The 17513-nt window shown below is 55.8% G+C and overlaps 1 protein-coding gene across 1 annotated transcript in view; it reads right to left on the reverse strand.

Annotated features, from left to right (window-relative positions):
• The window catches only part of PASK (PAS domain containing serine/threonine kinase), a 38244-nt gene that overhangs the window by 17774 nt on the left and 2957 nt on the right, over positions 1-17513 (reverse strand). Inside the window, exons 2-9 of the mRNA XM_078071600.1 lie at positions 11878-12049; positions 9898-10130; positions 9154-9324; positions 8306-8446; positions 7641-7775; positions 5542-5802; positions 3565-3733; positions 1694-1850 (exon numbers count right to left, since the gene is read on the reverse strand). Of these exons, the coding sequence (XP_077927726.1) occupies positions 1694-1850; positions 3565-3733; positions 5542-5802; positions 7641-7775; positions 8306-8446; positions 9154-9324; positions 9898-10130; positions 11878-12049 (1439 nt within the window). The remainder of the gene's footprint in view (positions 1-1693; positions 1851-3564; positions 3734-5541; positions 5803-7640; positions 7776-8305; positions 8447-9153; positions 9325-9897; positions 10131-11877; positions 12050-17513) is intronic.

Consider the following 17513-nt stretch of genomic DNA (forward strand, 5'->3'; position numbering starts at 1 on the left):
GAGCAATGCATGAGTGAATGAGTGAATGAATAAGGGAGTGAATGAGTGTGTGCATGAATGAGTGAGGGAGTGAAAAGAGTGAGGGAGTGAATGAGTGAGGGAGGGAAGGAGTGAGGGAGGGAAGGAGTGAGGGAGGGAAGGAGTGAGGGAGGGAGGGAAGGAGGGAGGGAGGGAGGGAAGGAGTGAAGGAGGGAAGGAGGGAGTGAGGGAGGGAGGGAAGGAGGGAGGGAGTGAGGGAGGGAGGGAGGGAGGGAGGGAAGGAGGGAAGGAGGGAGGGAGTGAGGGAGGGAGGGAAGGAGGGAAGGAGTGAGGGAGGGAGGGAGGGAGGGAGGGAGGGAGGGAAGGAGGGAAGGAGGGAAGGAGTGAGGGAGGGAGGGAGGGAGGGAGTGAGTGAATGAATGAGCGACTGCAGGGACCATTGCCTCTGACGGGGGCTTGGGGCTGGCGCTAGAACTTAAGCGCACCACCATCCGACGGGAAGGCAGGAATGGGCTCATCTGGTTCCCCATCCTGGCAGCAGTGAGGACCCTTGGGGCGGGGGGCGCGGGGGGTCAGACCCAGGGGCACAGCACAGAGAGTCTTTTGCAATGTTTGTTGAGTGAGTGATGAGTGAGTGAGCAAGGGAATGAGTGAATGAATGAGAGAATGAATGAGTTAGTAGGTAAATGAGCAAGTGATGAGTGAGTGAGTGAATGAGAGAGCTCGCTACCGGCAAGGAGCAGAAAGCCAGGGAGTCTGCGCAAATGGCAGGAAAGCACCATGATGCGGGTCAGCGGGCAAACACCCACGTAACCCCGTGAGCCACGCGCGAGTCAGGAGGTAAGGCTCGCACGTTCAGGTGCACCGTGCACCCTGCGATCCTACATGCGCTGCAGGAGCAAAAGCAGCTGCACACGCGCACGGACATGGGGGGGTAGGGCCTTCAATCGGGGCAGGGCGGGGGCGGGGCGCCAAGGCTTTGGGGGGGTCTCCCTCTGGGGAGCCAGGCACCGGGACTTGCACTTTTCACTGTTACTCTGCTGTCCTTAAAAAAAACCACATATCGAGCTATTGTAGATTTTTAAAATAATTTCAAGAAAACTGAAAAACACACCAATGTGGATAAATCTCACCAACAAAACAATGAGCAAAAGGAACCAGAAATAAGGGATGGCCTAGGTCAAGTTCAAGGACAGATACCTGTGACCTCCGTCCTACCCCAGGGCAGTGAGGGAGCGAGAAAAAGGCCCATGGCAGGTTAGTGTGTGCTGGGCATCAGAGATTTTCAAAAGAGAAAACTAGTTGAAAAACCACCAAAATGCTGCCCACCATGGGCTAGGATTACCTAACCAGGGATGAGCAATGAGCTTCTATTTCTGCTCATCTACGTTTTCCACGTTTTCTAACGTGAACCTGCTCTACTCTCGATAGAATACTTTGTGATTCAAAAACGCACAAAGAGAACAGATGCAAATGATTTTTACAATGAGAACACGAGGCTTCCAACGGTTCCCTGGAACCGACCCACCTTCCCTCATCCACGGACCAGGAAGGCGTCCTGGCGACTGCTGCGCACCACGCCAGGGAACGCGGGAGAAGTGGCACCCAGCGGGCGTTCAGGGGTCGTGAGCTGTGCGCGCCACCGCCACGGCCTCCTTCACGGCCCCCCGCCGGCCTTCACCTCAACACCCCGCGCCTCCCACAGAGGACTTACCCGGGAGAGGGCGGACGCGGGAGGGAGGAAGGGAGGCCACCTCCAGGGTCTGCTTGGGCCTGGGTCCCAGCGAAGGCTTCTTGGCTTCCCACTGGCTCCAGGCTCTCCCCTCGTGGCAGAACGTGGTCTCCAGCAAGCGCGCCGTTAGCCCTTGGATCTAGCGGCAACAGCAGAAGAGACGGTGCCCATCGGCAGCACACCTGGTGAACGAGTCTCCTCCCCTACCCGCGACTCGTGAGCCGTGGGGGGCCCCGACCTGACCTTAGAAACTCCGGCAAGCCCATGTCTACGGCGTGTCGCAGACCAACGGCCTCGCGCCACCCTGCGGTGCGCCATGCCCCTGCTGCCATGCCTGGGCCCTGCCTTCGGCCAGCAGGGTCCCACCAACACCGGAGCTGCCCCCTCGTCTGCCGCGAGCTCCAGGTAAACACCAATGTCCCTACCGTGACTCCCACGGGCCTGGCCCTCTGGTCTCCCTGCCACACCTGGACCTCCTCCCTGTCCCCAGAATGCCGCTCCTGCCTCCTCTGGTCTTCACTAAAAGCCACCTTCCCAAGGGGCCCTCCCAGGCCCCTGGACCCTGAGACGGCACACCCTCCCCCCGCTCTGCTCTTCCTCCTGAACGCTGGTCACCTTCCAGCCTGTCCCTGTGTGTCCCAGGGTCCTGGAATCAAGCCCCGCAGCAGGCTCCCTACTCAGTGGGGAGTCTGCTTGTCTCTCTGCCCCTCCCCCTGCTCGTGCTCTCACTCTCTCTCTCAAATAAATAAAATCTTTGGGAAAAAAATTAATTTAATTTATAAAACGGAATGTTGCAATCTAACCTCTGATGCCTCAAAAGCGACCCGTGGAGCATGGCCACCCTCCCCAGCCTCGGGTATGGGGCCCCGTGCTGAAGAAATCTCCCACAGAGCCCAGAAAACTGAGCACCGTCCAGCGACAGATCAGACACCACATGGCCCCTTTTCCCCCTCAGGGACTGTATTACACCCACGTGTGTGTTCATTCAAACAGCAGGTCCATCCTGCGGTGACAGCACGTAAGCAATGTGTTCCAGGGCGCCCTGAGCCTGCCCCGTGCAGCAGCCTCCAACAGGGCCATGGGAGAGCCCCCAGGACACGCAATCGCCTGATGCTCCCCAGCAGCCCTGTTTCATTTCCTACGTCCCCTCCCAGGGGGACGGCACCCCGTCAGCCTGGCTGGGTGTGCAGCAAGGGCGCGGCCCAGGGAGAGGGCGCTGGGAGAGAGGGGCCCTGCAAGCTGGGAGTGTTCCTGAGGCAGAACCGGGGAGCAGCTCCTCCTGGCTCCTTGTCCACAGAAAGGTGAGCACCAAGGGGGCTGCCAGGAGGCCCCAGTGCCTTCCCAGGAGCATAGGCACTGGCTCGGAGGTCCTATGCTCCCAGGTGCCCCAAAGCCACAGTGGGACCCTTCAGGGCAGGAGCCGTGCACCCACACTCTCCCCTACGATGTTCATGTCGTGGGGACTTAAAGCACCATGAAATGCTAAATGAAAAGTATAGGGGCTAATCATAACGAGCAAGTATGGCAAGGACTACTAAACTTAGGGGTACTCTGACAGGCTATGTACAGCCCCACAGATCTACTTGTCAAAGACCCCGTAAGCTACCTCCGTCCTACATCCAGGCACACGGTGATGAGAAATCCCCCGGGGTCCTCTCTATGCTCGCATATGTGTCCCATCCCCTGGGAACACGGAAGGCCTACGAGCGGCAGAGGACATCCAGCCCACGATAGCCCAGCGGCCACTCGCTTCCACTCTCCACCCCGCCCAGCACGCCCGTGCCCCGAACCCCTCCCCAGCTCCCTCGGAGGCGTGGAGCTGTGTGCACCCACAAGAGGGAGGCTGCGCCTACCCGTGGCCGCGCCGGCCGGGTTCCGGCCCTGCCGGGGGCCCACACTCGTCTCCCCAGGCTCACTCTGGTTGCCAATGTCCAAGCAGTCGGCCAGGTCTGGCAGCGGTAAAGAAGTGTCACACGCAAGGCCCATGTAGTGGTAGAAGCCGGGAATCAGGAAAGTGATATTCTAGAAAACAAAGTAACATTTCAGAACCTGGACCACAGGCCCGTCCCCCCATCTAACCTGGGGAGAGGATGAAAACAACATGAGCAAGTCTCTGGACAAGGTTAGGAAAGACGCCAGGTTGTATTCCTTTTCACAGACCCACAAAGCCCCTCTGACACCCAACATGGAATTCATGATTTTTCCCCCTTTTTCTTATGAAAAAGACAAAATCAACAACTCTGAAGCTAGTTATACCAACACCTCCGTGTCTTCCAAGCCGATGTCTGGCCTTTGCCCATGTCGCCCGGACGCCTGGAAGCCACGCCTTCAAACTCCACCTTACGTGGCTTGCAGAGAGTGACGGGGGTCCAGCATAGGGACAAAGGGGCCTTGGGCACATGAAATTGGCCCCTGGGTTCCAGCAGGCGCCTTTGCTGTGCTGTCCGTGGCCTCAGCACAAGGGTCCCAGGCCCAAAGCTGCAGGACACACGCTTTCTCTGAACCCATGTGCCACCCCTGCTCCCAGAGGGGTGCCCGCAGCCGTGTGAATCCAGAACACAGTCTAACCTCAGAGGCAGGGTGCTTCCACCCCCCACACACTCCCTAAAAGGACCCAACCCCTCAACATTCCTGCGGCAATCACTTGTCTAAAAATCACACTAAGTGCGTTTTCATTAACTTCAATCAAACTGAGTTTGCCTTCAGTTAACTAAATTTTAGCTTACTTGTTCCTTAGTATTTCTATTAGGAAACAGAGAGGGACCCATTTTTGGAGCCTCAAAAGATGGTTGACTGTCACTAGGTCTGGGGTCGGCCCCACTGAGAATGACAAGAGGGGACTCCCTCCCTCCGTTTGCAGAACCCCTGGAGAACAAGGTGTTCAGGGAAAGGCTGCAGGCCCCCAAGAGCCAGACCGGCCAGGCGCACAGACACGGGGACCGCTGGACGTCAAAAGCCCACTCAGCAGTGACCCTCCTGCCACTGAGTAGGGGGCCCATGTCCCCTTCCCAGGACCCCGGGACCATCTGAGGAGGACATGCCATGGCTGCCTGAGACGTTCACCTGCCCTTGGAGCTCAGCCCTCAAGGGACACCAGCCCAGCCACAGGCCCAGCCGGCCAGACACACAAGCAGACACGTCTTAGGAGGACGGCAGCCCCAGCTGACTCTACATGGAGCACAACGACTCGTCCTGCTAAGCGCAGCCCGGAGGGCCAATTTGTGACCTAAATGCCAGATTGTCACGTCTGGGGCCCCAAGCTTACAGTGGTTTACAGCAACAGATGCAGACTGCCCGGCCCAGCCGCAGATGAAAACAGGGCAGTGGACATCCCTGACAGGCCTGGCTCCCGCTGTGCAGAGACCTCCACCCCGCGCCCGAGAAATTCAGAGAAAGCTCAAGCCAAGGAAGAAGTTTATAGACACACCTTCCTCTGACCCTGACCCCATGAGAGGCCCCCCAGGATGGCCCCCAGGGCAGAGGAGGTGTGGACAACCCTGACCTCCGGGTGCACAGCTGTGACATACACCCTCGTCCGATAACAGACCAGACCTCGTTCAGGACAGGTTTCAGGCAACAGCCCCTCCCTCTCCAGGGACAGCATATGGAGACAAGGCTCTGGAGACGGTCCCGGGGGTCACTGAGTGCTCAGTGTGGGGTCCAGAGAAATGAGAGCCGCTAGGGAGAATGGTGCCCAGCATGCCCCGGGAAAGCCAGTGGGCCAGACTAGTAGACATGGCGGTACAAGGCCTGTGACAAGCACACGTCCTCACTGGAAGCGGACCGGGCCCCTGCGGGGGAGGACATCCAGCCCACGATAGCCAGCCCACCTTGCCCAGGAGCTCCGTCTTCCCGTAACCGAACAGCATCAGTGCAAAGCTGTGGTTGATGCCGTAGATGGTCCCGTCGGGCAGGAGGGTGATGAGGCCGCTGATGGTGGAGAACACCCAGATGGATGCCGAGTAACCCAGCTCGGGGGCCGCGCTGCCGTCTCCCACCACCTCGCTGCTGCACTCGGATGTCAGTTTCAAACTCAGGGGGAAGGTGGTTCCGTCCTTGGCTCTCCCAACAGACCTCTGAATCTTGAGATTCTGGAAGAAACACACACCCCCCAGCTGACAGCAGCATCTCACGTGGCCCAAGCTCTGAGTCTTTGCAGCTCTAGACTTGAACCCATCCACGCGTCATGGGGAGCAAGCCCAGAACACCTCACTCCCCACACTGCTCCTCCTTCCCCAATCTCCCTGCACCCCACCTCTACCCCAGGGAAAGCAGAGCCCTGACCAGGAGCTGAGTCTGGTGGCGAGGGCATCACAGTCTAGCAGCTGCCCCCCACTCCAGAAAGGCCTGAGGACAGCACACACCAGGGCAACCAAGAAACGCGCAAGGACTGGCCTCATGTCTGCACCAGCCCTGCAGGGAGGGAGGGCGGGCAGGCTTCTCCCCACCGTCTGCCTTGGGCCCCCAGTAGCCCCAGGTCCCCCCCCACGGATGGCCCCCAATACTCACTCTGTCCTCCAGCCTGAGGGCCAGCCACTGCCAGCTGTTGCTGACCGTCCATCTGTGCCTCCTCAGCACCTCTATCACCCACAAAACCACATCCTTGCCCTGTTTCCCTGCCTTAAATACTTGGAATGTATCCAGTTTTGAGTAAATCTTGACCAAGTCCACATCCTAACCAAAGGCTTTGAGAGTGTGCTCCCTTTGGGTTTCCAGATGGCACACCAGCCCAGGGTTGTGTGTCTACCCCTCACCCAATCCCACCTGCCCTTTTTAGGGTCCACCCTGGGAGGCAGGAGATCTGAGGGAGCCCAAGTTGTGGGCATGGCCCGGAATGCAGGGGAGCTTCCACTCCCCCAGCGCTGCGCCCTGAACAGGCTCGGACTCAGAGACACCAGGCTCCCCATGCCAAGGCTGCAGGCCAGGCCCCAGGTCCCAGGGGGCCCTATAAGGAATGAGGGGTGCAGCACCAGTCTCTGCTTGCTGCTGGGGTGTCGGGGGCTCCCGTTTGAGGCTATCACAAACGTGCTGCTGAGAACAAGCCCACACGTGCCTTCTGGTACACACTTCTCTCCGATGCGTGCCCAGGGGGGTCTGAGGTGGCCCGTGGTTACGTGGAACAGACGCTGCCTCAGGCTCCAAGGTGGCTGAGCCAACGGATGCTCCCACCAGCTCAGGACAGGAAAAAGGACACAGAGACAATAAGGACTGGTGGTGGGGTGAGGGCTCCAACCAAGCTGGAAGCTTAAAAATAGCAGAGACCCAGCTCAGAGGGCTCAGCTCCAAGCCTCCGGCCGGCCAGACAACCAGGGAGTGCCTACAGACATCCCGAAAGCATCTCGGATTCCTTGCAGCAGCAGAAGTGACTTTAGGCAAAAATCAAGCGACACTGGGCTGTGATATCAGTGGAATTCACCACAATGAGGGTCATTTGTGTGAAGGCCGCACGCTAGTAGGAAATGGGGCACCTGGGAACTGGGAGGATTCAGTCGGTAACAGAACCTCTCTCCACCAACCCCAAACCTCCACTGTCCCCAGAGCTGCCGCCCCCCCCCATTTGCCTGCCATCCTGCCCTCAGCCAGTTCTCCCTGCTCCTCAAGACCCCCAGACCTCCCAGTAAAGAGAGACCCCCACAGGCAATCCCCGCTCCAGGCTCCAGTGAGAGGACCGAGGAGACAGGTGGCCCGTTGGAGAGCCGCACAGGCTCTGACCCTCGGTCAAGGCTTTGGAACCCAGAGAGCAGTCAGCAGACCCGGTGCCACTGTGCGCACACGCGGGACGCTCCTGCTGCCAGAATCACCAGCCTGTGTCCCAGGCCATGGATTCCAGTCTGAGAACTCTATGGTCCCCGAGTAAACAGACTCCAGGGGCCACATGGCCCCAGGTACAGCTGCAAGGTGTGGCCGTCAGGGGTCCGCAGGGTCCTACCTGTGGGACAGGCTCGCCGGGGGGAGGGAGCTGCACAGAAGGGATCAGGTCTGCGATGTGCTGCCCGAGCGCCTCCTCCCCAGACCCGTACCCGTGCAGGAGAGCAAACAGGCTGTCACAGGATGTTATGGTTCCCTTGGAGGAAAAACCAGCATCGTTAAGCATCACGGTAAAAACTTCTGGCACTTCGGCTTCAAACATCACGGAACACCAAGCCTCCAGATTGAAAGCAAGACCGTTAGCGCTCCTGCGGCGGGAGAGCACGAGGTGGGCACGAACGTTCCTCAGGTCCTCATTCTCCCGCCGCCGGAGGCACCCCGATTATCGACCTCTGGAAGCATTCTGCAGACGCCCGGCACGGCCAGCCCGGGCTCAGGTGGCGTCTGAGCCCTGCGTGCCGGCCACCATGCTGACAGCTCGGCACACGCTACCTCACTGACGCGCTAAGACAATCCTAGGTCCCGGTTACACCCCTTCTACAGATGAGGAGACCGAGGCCCAGGGAGACTGCACCCCGTGCCGAAGGCACACAGAGAGGGAGGGGTGCCGCGGGGCCGACCCTCCACGGGCCCCAGGGGCACACGGTGGGCCCCGGCGGCGGCTGAGGCCGGGGGAGGCGACACATGGTCAGCCCCACGCGGCTGGGACGCAGAAGGCACACTCACATCGCCCCGGAAAGCGACCCAGGCGGACACCCGCTCCACAGGTTCCAGCACGACCACGCGGCACAGGCTGCGCTCCTGCCTCACCCTCTTCATCCACACGGACACCGGGGTCTTCTCCCCGCTGCGGCTCACCACGTCTACCTGCGGGGACGCACAGCCTTGGCCCCGGCCCTCCCCAGCCCCGGTGCGGGGGCGCCTGCAACCTGTCCTCCCCTGCCCACATCTGAGCCTGACACCGAGCCTTAGTCTGAGAGGACGCTCTCTCAGAAGAGAGGGTTTTCTCGTCAGCTTCCGGGCAGCGGAGCGGGAGCAGAGCCGCCCGCGCGCTTCTTCAGGGAGCACCGCCAATACGCACTGAGCAGTCAGTGTTCTGCACAATCGTCAGCCGCGTGGACAGTCCCCAGGACAGAACGGCGGACCGCATCTAACGTCCCTCGGGGACTGGGCTGAGGGCTCAGCATCTCACATGCAGTTTAACCCCTCAACATCCCAGCTGACGCATCACACGGGGAGGCCCAACGCCCCGGGGAGACCTTTCCAGCCGTGCCAGCCCCGCCAACGAACACCAAACAAACAGCACTGGAGAGTCAGGGGTGCAGACAGTAAGATCAGGGCACTCCCCGCGGCATCCTGCCGGTTTGCAAACCGCCGCCCGAGCTTCCTCCCTCGCAGGCGGGGCCGCCCCTCACGCCAGGCCCGCAGCCACCCCCTTCCGCTCCTGGGACGCTCTGCCCCCACCCCAGCTGCTCCCCACACCAGCACCGAGGGAGGACGGCGGCCACGGTGACCAGTGACCGGCCGTATCTGCGGCGGGCCCCCAGCGGCACACCCCGGGAAGGCGCACTCACCACTGTGCCGAACACGACAGCGGCACGGCCGTCGGCTTCCACGTGCTCTTCGCTGAGGGCCTTCACCACGTCGGAATCGGGCTCCAGGAAGAACTGCGTGAGCTTCTGGCCGATCAGGTCATGGCTGCTGTGCCCCAGGAGCTGGCAAGCCTTGTCGTTGGCAACCAGGATCTGAGGGTCGCAGAGAGGACCGGATACGAGCATCACCCACAGCGCCTCCAACTCTAACCCGTGCCCCCCAGCGTCCTGCGGTTGGCGGGCTCACAGCCACGACGCCCTGGGCACCTCCGGGTCTTAACCACGGGGAAACAAGAAATGCCAGCACCGCGACCGAAACCACGTCTCCGTCACCCGCCAGGATGGGCACGCCCCGCCACCAGGAGCACGCGGAGGAGATGAGGACTCGCACCACTCCCCGCCCACCTAATGATTTCGGTTATTTGCCTGTAAATGCCCACGACGTGCACACGGCCACCTCAGACCGTGGATCCCCGTTCTCATGGTCGTTGAGCCAACACCTTAGTGAGCACAGGGGAGTCACGCGGGTCATCCCTGTCCTTGAGTCTCTACCTTGACGAGAGGATTCAGTTTGTTTTGATTCATATTCAGGTCTCTTTTGCTGCTACGGAGGGGGAACCAGGTGCTTCCCTAACTGCACTCCACACACACAGATTCCTTCGTCCGAGGTTACAGGTCGAAGGCACGGACCACACTCACAGCCGGGTCACGAGCCGAAGCCAGTACCTCTGTGGTCGTGGCGTCCACAGTGAACACGGCCTTGTTCGGGTTGCACACAGGGGTCGGGAGCAGGGGCGTGGACCACCCTGAGGACAAGCCCCGCAGCAGGGAGCAGCAGGACGCGCTGCCCAGGGGCCGGGGCAGTTCCGGCAGCTCTGGCGGCACCAGGCAGTGCAGTTTGCTGGTGCAGATGTTCTGGGCGGCCAGTGACGACAAACAGTAGGAATTCCATCTGTCTTCTGGAAAGAAAAGGAAAAGGAGCTTTAGACCTCACAAGGCTGCCAGGAGTGCGCTTCTCGAACACACCAAAGCACACAGCCCCTGCTCTCAAGTCCTGCGAAAGGATCCAAGGATCGCATCAACCTGCAGAGTTCAACCTTCACCCTCCAGTGTCCGTGTGAACGGCCCCGAGTCCCCCTGGGTGCTGTCCAGCCACAGAGCACATCCTACAGGACACACAACGGCCCAAGCTCAGCATTTCTGTGGAAACACTCTCTGAGGTCCCTTCCCACCACTCAAGGGGTGCTCTCCTGTGTCTGCCCTTACAGACCCATAGCCCCTCTGGCTACCCCCCGGCACTTATTCCTGGAAAGTCGCCCAAATCCAAGAGCTGCCTGCTCTCTCGGCCCCTCCCTCCATTCCCTCATTCACAGGTCAGGTTCACTCACCACCCCTCCAGAAAACCTGCTCTCAGTAACATGTCCAGTGGCCCCCAAGATGCTCAACCCCATCACCAATTCTCAGCACTCACCCTACCCCAGCCCTGGGCCAGGGGGTTGCTCCCTGCCTCCTAAACCATCTGCCCTTGGCGGGGCTCCCTCTCCCCTCCACCTCCCTGACCTCTCACCACGGCAGAAGCCCAGACTCAGGCTCACCCCCTCCGCTCCATCCCACCCACTCTTTGCTGGCTTCAAATACACTCCACATAGGAATGTACTGCTGGCCCCACAAACTCCTGCCTTGCCTCTCTCCTTTCCCATCTCAGTACATGGCAACTCCATCCTTCTAGCAGCTCAAAATCCAGACAAAAACAACTCTTCCCTCCTTTCCCCTTCTCAGTTCACAGGCCCACCCTGGACTGTTCTCTGGGCCTGGAAACCCCATGGCCATCTGCTTGGCCCTCCACTTCCCTGGCCGCCCCAAGCTCAGCTCGACCCTCCTCACACCATGGGACAGGCACCGCAACCCTGGCTCTGCCCCTGGTCCCCATGCAGAGACCAGGAAGCCCTTGCTCCTGAGGACAGCTGCCTGCCTCACAGACCTGCCCAGCCCTCCCCGCAGAATCTCTGGTCCTCACCAGGAGGACCCAGCATCTCTTTGCCTCCAAACACTCCCATCCTGTGCTCCCAGGATGGTGTGTGAGCTGAGTTCCAACCCTCCTCTTCCTTTATGGGACTGTTCCCCTCCTCCTCCCTCCCCCGGCAGCCCTTGTCCCCCAGCTCCGGACCTTCCCATTGTCCTAACCGACTTCCCCACACTCTAGGTCCACCCAGCTGCAGGCCTGCACCTGCTGTCTCCTTAAGCACCCCCTCAGACAACGAGCCCTCTGAGCTCTGGAGGCACAAGCTGACTTGGAGAAACAAGTGAGTGAGTGGGCAGCGGGTGCCTCGACATCTCGGCCCAGCCCAGGCACCGCCTCCTGCACTGGGAAGCTGGCTGCCGCTGAGCCCGCAAAACTCGTCTGCATCCAGGAGGAAAGCATGAGCCTGCCATGCAGTCAGTAAATAGTTACTGAACTAGATCAGCCAAACTATTTCACTTGCACGGCAGCCTGGCCCAGGACCGTGCTCGCACACACTCTGAAGCAAGGCAAGTCTCGGGCCCAAGAACCACCGCAGCACAACGGCCCGGGAGGGGCCCATCAGCATCGCTGCCAGTGCACACCGAGCACCTCATCTGCGAGAACAGAAAACCCGATCAAAGCGTAGAGTGACTCGTCATTTTCATCTTCAACACTGACGCCCACAATGCCCAGGAGGGGGTTACCAGAGAGGCCCATCCTGCTCTGGCAGAGCTTCGAAAGCCCATTCCTTCTGCTCAGGTGTCTGTGGGCCGAGGACAGGGACTCGCTGGGCTCGGAGGCGGTCCACACAGCTGGGCTCTCAGGGGAGCCTCCGTCCTCCATCGGGAGCCGGCTGGCCAGGGCAGCAACCGTCAACTAGAAAACAAAGTGGACCCAATCAGCATCGGCAACACAATAGTAGGAAAGCAGTTTAACCAACTAATCCTTTGGCAGGTTGAGTGCAGCTCAGCCCCAAAAGGCTCCCACGCACCCCACTGCCACGTGGGCCGGGACCTCCAATGCAAGGCCAGTGACCAAAGTCCTGCTAAAAGAAGCTCTTTCGGAGAAATGCAGAACAAGAGATGGGAAGAGAGAGGGAAACAGAGGGAAAGAACAGAACAGGGCGCGAAGAGGCCGTGAAGGCTACAGCTCCACGCAAACTGAAGAATGCTCCCGATGCCACAAGCGCCCGCCGGCCTGTGTGCCTCTGAGTGGCCCCAGCCTTCCCCGAATCCAGGGGTTCTGACCAGCTGCACCCAGAACCATCCAAGGGGCTGCTGACAAACAAGCGATGCAAAGCCATAGCAGAGAGTCTGGAGGTAAGCCTGGTACCAGGGATTTGTGGTTTAACTGTGTAGTTTCTAAGTACTTGTAGATCGGCAAGCAGTCCTAAGGAAAAAAATACAGAAAAATCTCATGTGTCCTTCACAGTTTCTTCCGGACAGTGCTGGAGGCCCGGGCCAGGAGCCTGGATGAAGGAGGAGTCCAAGGGACTAGGGCAATGTGCCCACCCCAAGCCTGGGTGCCCTCTCCACGATCACCTTCTGAGCATGTGGAACCCACTTCTGAGACCCGCACAGGCTTCTTCCCCCATCAGGGCTCCCTCGTGGGTACACAAAGGCCCAAAGACTGGCCAAGGAGCTTCCTTTGCAAGAAGACCAAGCTTCAATAAGCAGGCGGGGGCACCCACACAGGACGGACCTGCTGTGGAAAGAAAAGGGGGGCTGACCCTCCCACGCCACATCGCAACACGGAACTCCAAGGAGGCCCAGCCCGCCAGTTCTATCCTGGCTTTAGGTCATCATGAATATTCACCACGAGCACAGAAGGGCAGTGACTTTCATAGTTACCAGTTTGTGAGCCCAATTTATAATTTTGCATATGGTGATAACAGTATGGGGCTTCTAGTATGCTCACGCCCCAGGCCCCTCAGCTGTTAGGGCCTGGCCAATGCTCGCCTCAGCTGCCAGCTTCTGAGCATGGTGAGGCAGGGGTCCCCAAGACAGACAGAAAACTGAAGGCCCCACTATCACCAGTGTGGAAGGATGTTAACATCAAAACATGCCAAAGACCTATACAAATGGAGATTGGTACAGCAAAGGAGCAAAAAGGACAATGGAACATAATCAGCTTCAGAAACAGACCTGTGTCTGTTAAGGAGCTTGGCACAGAGTGAAGATCAGAGGGTAATGAACAGTGCTCCCCAGCACAGTGAGGCCCTGGACAGCCCCCTGGCCTTCCAGCTTCAGTCCCCGTCTATGCACAATGTGAGTAACGATAAGGCCCGTGTCACAGCGCTCTCATGAGGACCCAGGGACCCAAGCTGGGGCTGCAAACCATAGATGCTGAATAGCTGTGAGCTGCCAGTTCTAAAAAGAATTAGCGTAATTAGACCAGGGTGAAGCGGCATCCCTGTGACTTGCCATGTACAAAAATTAGTTCCAGGTGAATTCAAAAACGAAAGATAAAAGTTCTAGAAAAAAATAAGATAGAGAATACAATGGTCTGGGTAACTATTGAGCAGCCCTCGCATTTCAGAGCAGCTAGAGTGCGTCAAGGGTATCGGTCTGTGGCATCTCTGAGCTACCTGAGAGTAAGACACACGCTGGAGAAGATAAAGATGCATGTGGGCTGGAGCTAGACCTGTGAGCGAGTCACCCTCACGAGACGGGGCCCCCTCAGAGAAGCCAGGGGCCCTGAGGAGGAAAAGTGTGGCCCCAGCTCAGCAGCCTGGGCCCAGGCAAAAGCAATCTTCCCAGAAGCAAAGCATCCTAAATACAGGTTTCCAAGAGCAAGACCAACCAAATATGCTCCCTTCCAATGACGAAGACAAGGAAACAAGCCCCCCTCAGTGACAGTCTACAGAAAAATCAAACAGATTCAGACACAAGAGAACATCAGATACTAGAAATGACTGTGTATATGTTTAAAATACAAAAGATGGGAGTCACAAAAGTGAGCAGAACAAGAGTTTCTCAGAAACAACTACATATTGAAAGAATCAAACCAGCTTTCTAGAAATTAAAATTTTAAAACTTCAGCATTAAAAAAAATGAATTTGTAATTTAAACTTACCCTCAAAGATCTCTAGGCCCAGACGGCTTCACTGGTGAATTCTCTCAAATGTTTAAGAAGGAAATAACATCAGTACTACACAAACTCCTCCAGAAATAAAAACAGGCTGAGCATATCCAGCCCAGTGTTTGAGGCCAGCATCACCCTGATGCCAAAGCCAGACAAAAACATTGCTAGAAAAGGAAACTGCAGACCAATAACTCTCATGAACAGAGATACAAAAATCCTCAACAAGATGTTAACAAATCCACCGAGGCAATATGTAAAAAGGAGAATTCACTACAACCAAGTGGGGTTTATCACAGCAATAAAAGACTAATTTAACATTTGGAAATCAGTCAACGTAATTCACCATATCAACAAGCTAAAGAAGAAAAAAAAAAAGGAGGAAAAATCACACAACCATATCAATTGATGTCAAAAAAGCGTTGGACAAAATCCAACACCCCTCCACAGGAAAACACACTCAACAGTTAGGAAGTGAGCACATCCTCCCCCTGCTCAAGAGCACACATGAAGAACCTACAGCCAGCGATGCTTGCCTTCCAAGGTCAGGAGCAGGGTGAGGAAGGCCACGTAGCCTCTTCTCTTCAGCACTATCCTGGGGGGACAGCCAGTACACAAAGGCAAGAAAAAGAAATAAAAGGCACATACACTAGAAAGAACAGCATAAAGCTATCTCAATTCACAGACGACAGGATCATATACGTAGAAAATCCTAAGGATTCATAAGAAGACTAACAATGAGAGATTTTTTTTTTTAAAGGGGGTGGAGGGTAAAGGTTTTAAATAGACACTTCACCAAAGAAGGCGTACAAATCACAAAGAAGCACGTGAGAAAAATGTTCACCACCATTCGTAACATGGGAAATGCAAGTCAAACTGTCCTGAGCTGTCACACACAAGCACTAGGGTGGCTAAAATTACAGAGTGGAAACACAGAGTGTCGGTCAGGATGGGGAGCAGCCAGAACACTCACAGAGTCCTGGCAGGAAGACACGATGTGCACACACCCACGCTGGAAAGCAGTCTGCCAGTGAGCCCAGGACACAGTGCTTGCACGACGTATCTGCCCGGGAGGGAGAGGGAGACAGCGATGGCCCCGATGGGCCCCAGTGCCGTGGAACTGCGCCAGAGAACACTTCCTGCAGGATTCCGTCGGCGCCAAGCACGCGCCAAGACAGGCCTGATCCACTGGGGCAGAAACCCGGGCGGGCGCAGACCGGGGCCAGTGGTGCGGAGGGCGGGGGCTGACTCAGGAAGAGCACAGAGGGGCTTTGGAGGGTGATGGGAACGCTCTCCGACTCCACTGTGCTCACGATCCTGCAGCTGTGGAAGCATCTCAACACTCCCTGAACTGTGTACTGACCATCAGCACGTTTTATTGTCCGTAAATTCTCACCATAACCTTAATTTTTAATGTCAATGAATGAGTAAGACAAGCAGGTAGTCACAGCTGGAAAGAAAATTAGAGGATCGGTAGATCTGTGAATAAATAACCCAGAATGCAACTCAGGGAAACAAGAACATAGAAATATGAGAGAGAAGTTAAGAGATAAAGACGGGGAGAACTGAACAGCTAACTGGAGAGGGGAGAGGAAGAAACATTTGAAGAGGTAAGAGTGAGCAACAAATCCACAGACCCAGGGCCCTGAGGGGGGCAACCCCACCTACCAGCTGTGAAAACCCGACAGGAAGCCGTAGCGTGGGTGTGTCCAGGCAGGAATAACCAAACTGATCAAAGGAACGGAGGACGACCAGCCCCGGGCCCACGAGGCTGCCAACACTGGACGCCTGACTGCGGGAGCAGCTCCGGGCACTGGGGGGGAAGCCAGGCAACTCCATGTCCAGCCAAGAAACAGTGACAGCATAGCGACCAACACGCCGCACGCGAAAAGCAATGTCCAGGACACCAAAGACTTAACTTGTGAAAGTCAAAACACTAAACTTTTAGAAGAAAATTGGAAAGACCTTCGGTAAGACTTTGGGCAAGGAAGGTTTTCTTCAAAAAGACACAAAAAGCTCTAACTATAACATAAGATTGATAAATTTAACATTAAAGTTGAGAATGCCTGTTCACCAAAAATACCTCAAACAAAATGATATAAACCCCAAGTTGGAAGAAGAGATTTGCCACATATAGAACCAGGAAATTAATATCCAGGGTAGTTTAAAAGGCCAATAATTTAAAATTTAAAAAAACAGAAAGTAAAAGACACACAGCTCCATGGAAAAATGGAAACGAGAATTTCACAGAAGAGGAAGTGGACAATAAACCTAGAACAAGAGGCTTAGCTTTATTAGCATAATCGTGACAATTTTACACCTACTAAACCAGCAAAACTTAATAATTCTAATAATATTAAATATTGATAGAGATGTGGATTAATGGGACTCGAACAAATTAATATAATCTCTTCAGAAAACAATTTAAGTCAAACAGTAACCTACTAGAAAAGTATATCCCACTCTTAGACTTCTATTCTATAGGATCCTTGCACATATGTAGCGAGTCACACTCAAGAATGTTCGGGGCAGCATGGCTCACAATGGCAAAAAAAAAAGGAAGAAAAGAAAAAAACCTGAACACTCATCAATAAGAAAACAGATTTAAAATTCTGGTATATTCATACTATGAGTTATAACAATGAAAACAAATTCTATACAGGCAATGATGATAAATCTTAGCAATATAATAAGCGAAAAAAATCAAGTTACAAAAGACCATCAATAGTAAAATTCCCTTTTTACAACGCCCCCCCATCTACATACATTGTTCAGGGGTACACACGAATGTGAAAAACCCAAGCTTCAGGCAGGGGGGTTCCTCTGAGGGTTCAGCAGCAAGCCGGAATAGAGGACCGCACAATGGCCTAGGATCTTTTGGTTCCTAATTTGGGGGGTGGGCTTAAATGAGTTCACTTCATTGTTATGATTCATGACTAATGTCGCATTCATCTTTTTGAACCATCAGCTAGCATACACTAAAAAGTTAAGAGATGTTTTCTACACATACGTATATATCCAGGATTGGATTCATCTTTTTGAACGATCAGCTAGCATACACTAAAAAGTTAAGAGATGTTTTCTACACATATGTATATATCCAGGGCTGGACCATAACAGCAGCAGCTGATACTGAACCAAAAGAGTAAGAAGCAAAAGAGAAATTAAATAGCAAACTACTAGAACGTATTGCTTTCCTTCTCTAAGCATCTAAATGGACTAATTATTTCTAAAATAAATAACATCATGTTTTCATTTC

The sequence above is a fragment of the Halichoerus grypus genome, chromosome 4, assembly GCF_964656455.1.
Source record: "Halichoerus grypus chromosome 4, mHalGry1.hap1.1, whole genome shotgun sequence".
NCBI classification, from domain to species: Eukaryota; Metazoa; Chordata; class Mammalia; order Carnivora; family Phocidae; genus Halichoerus; species Halichoerus grypus.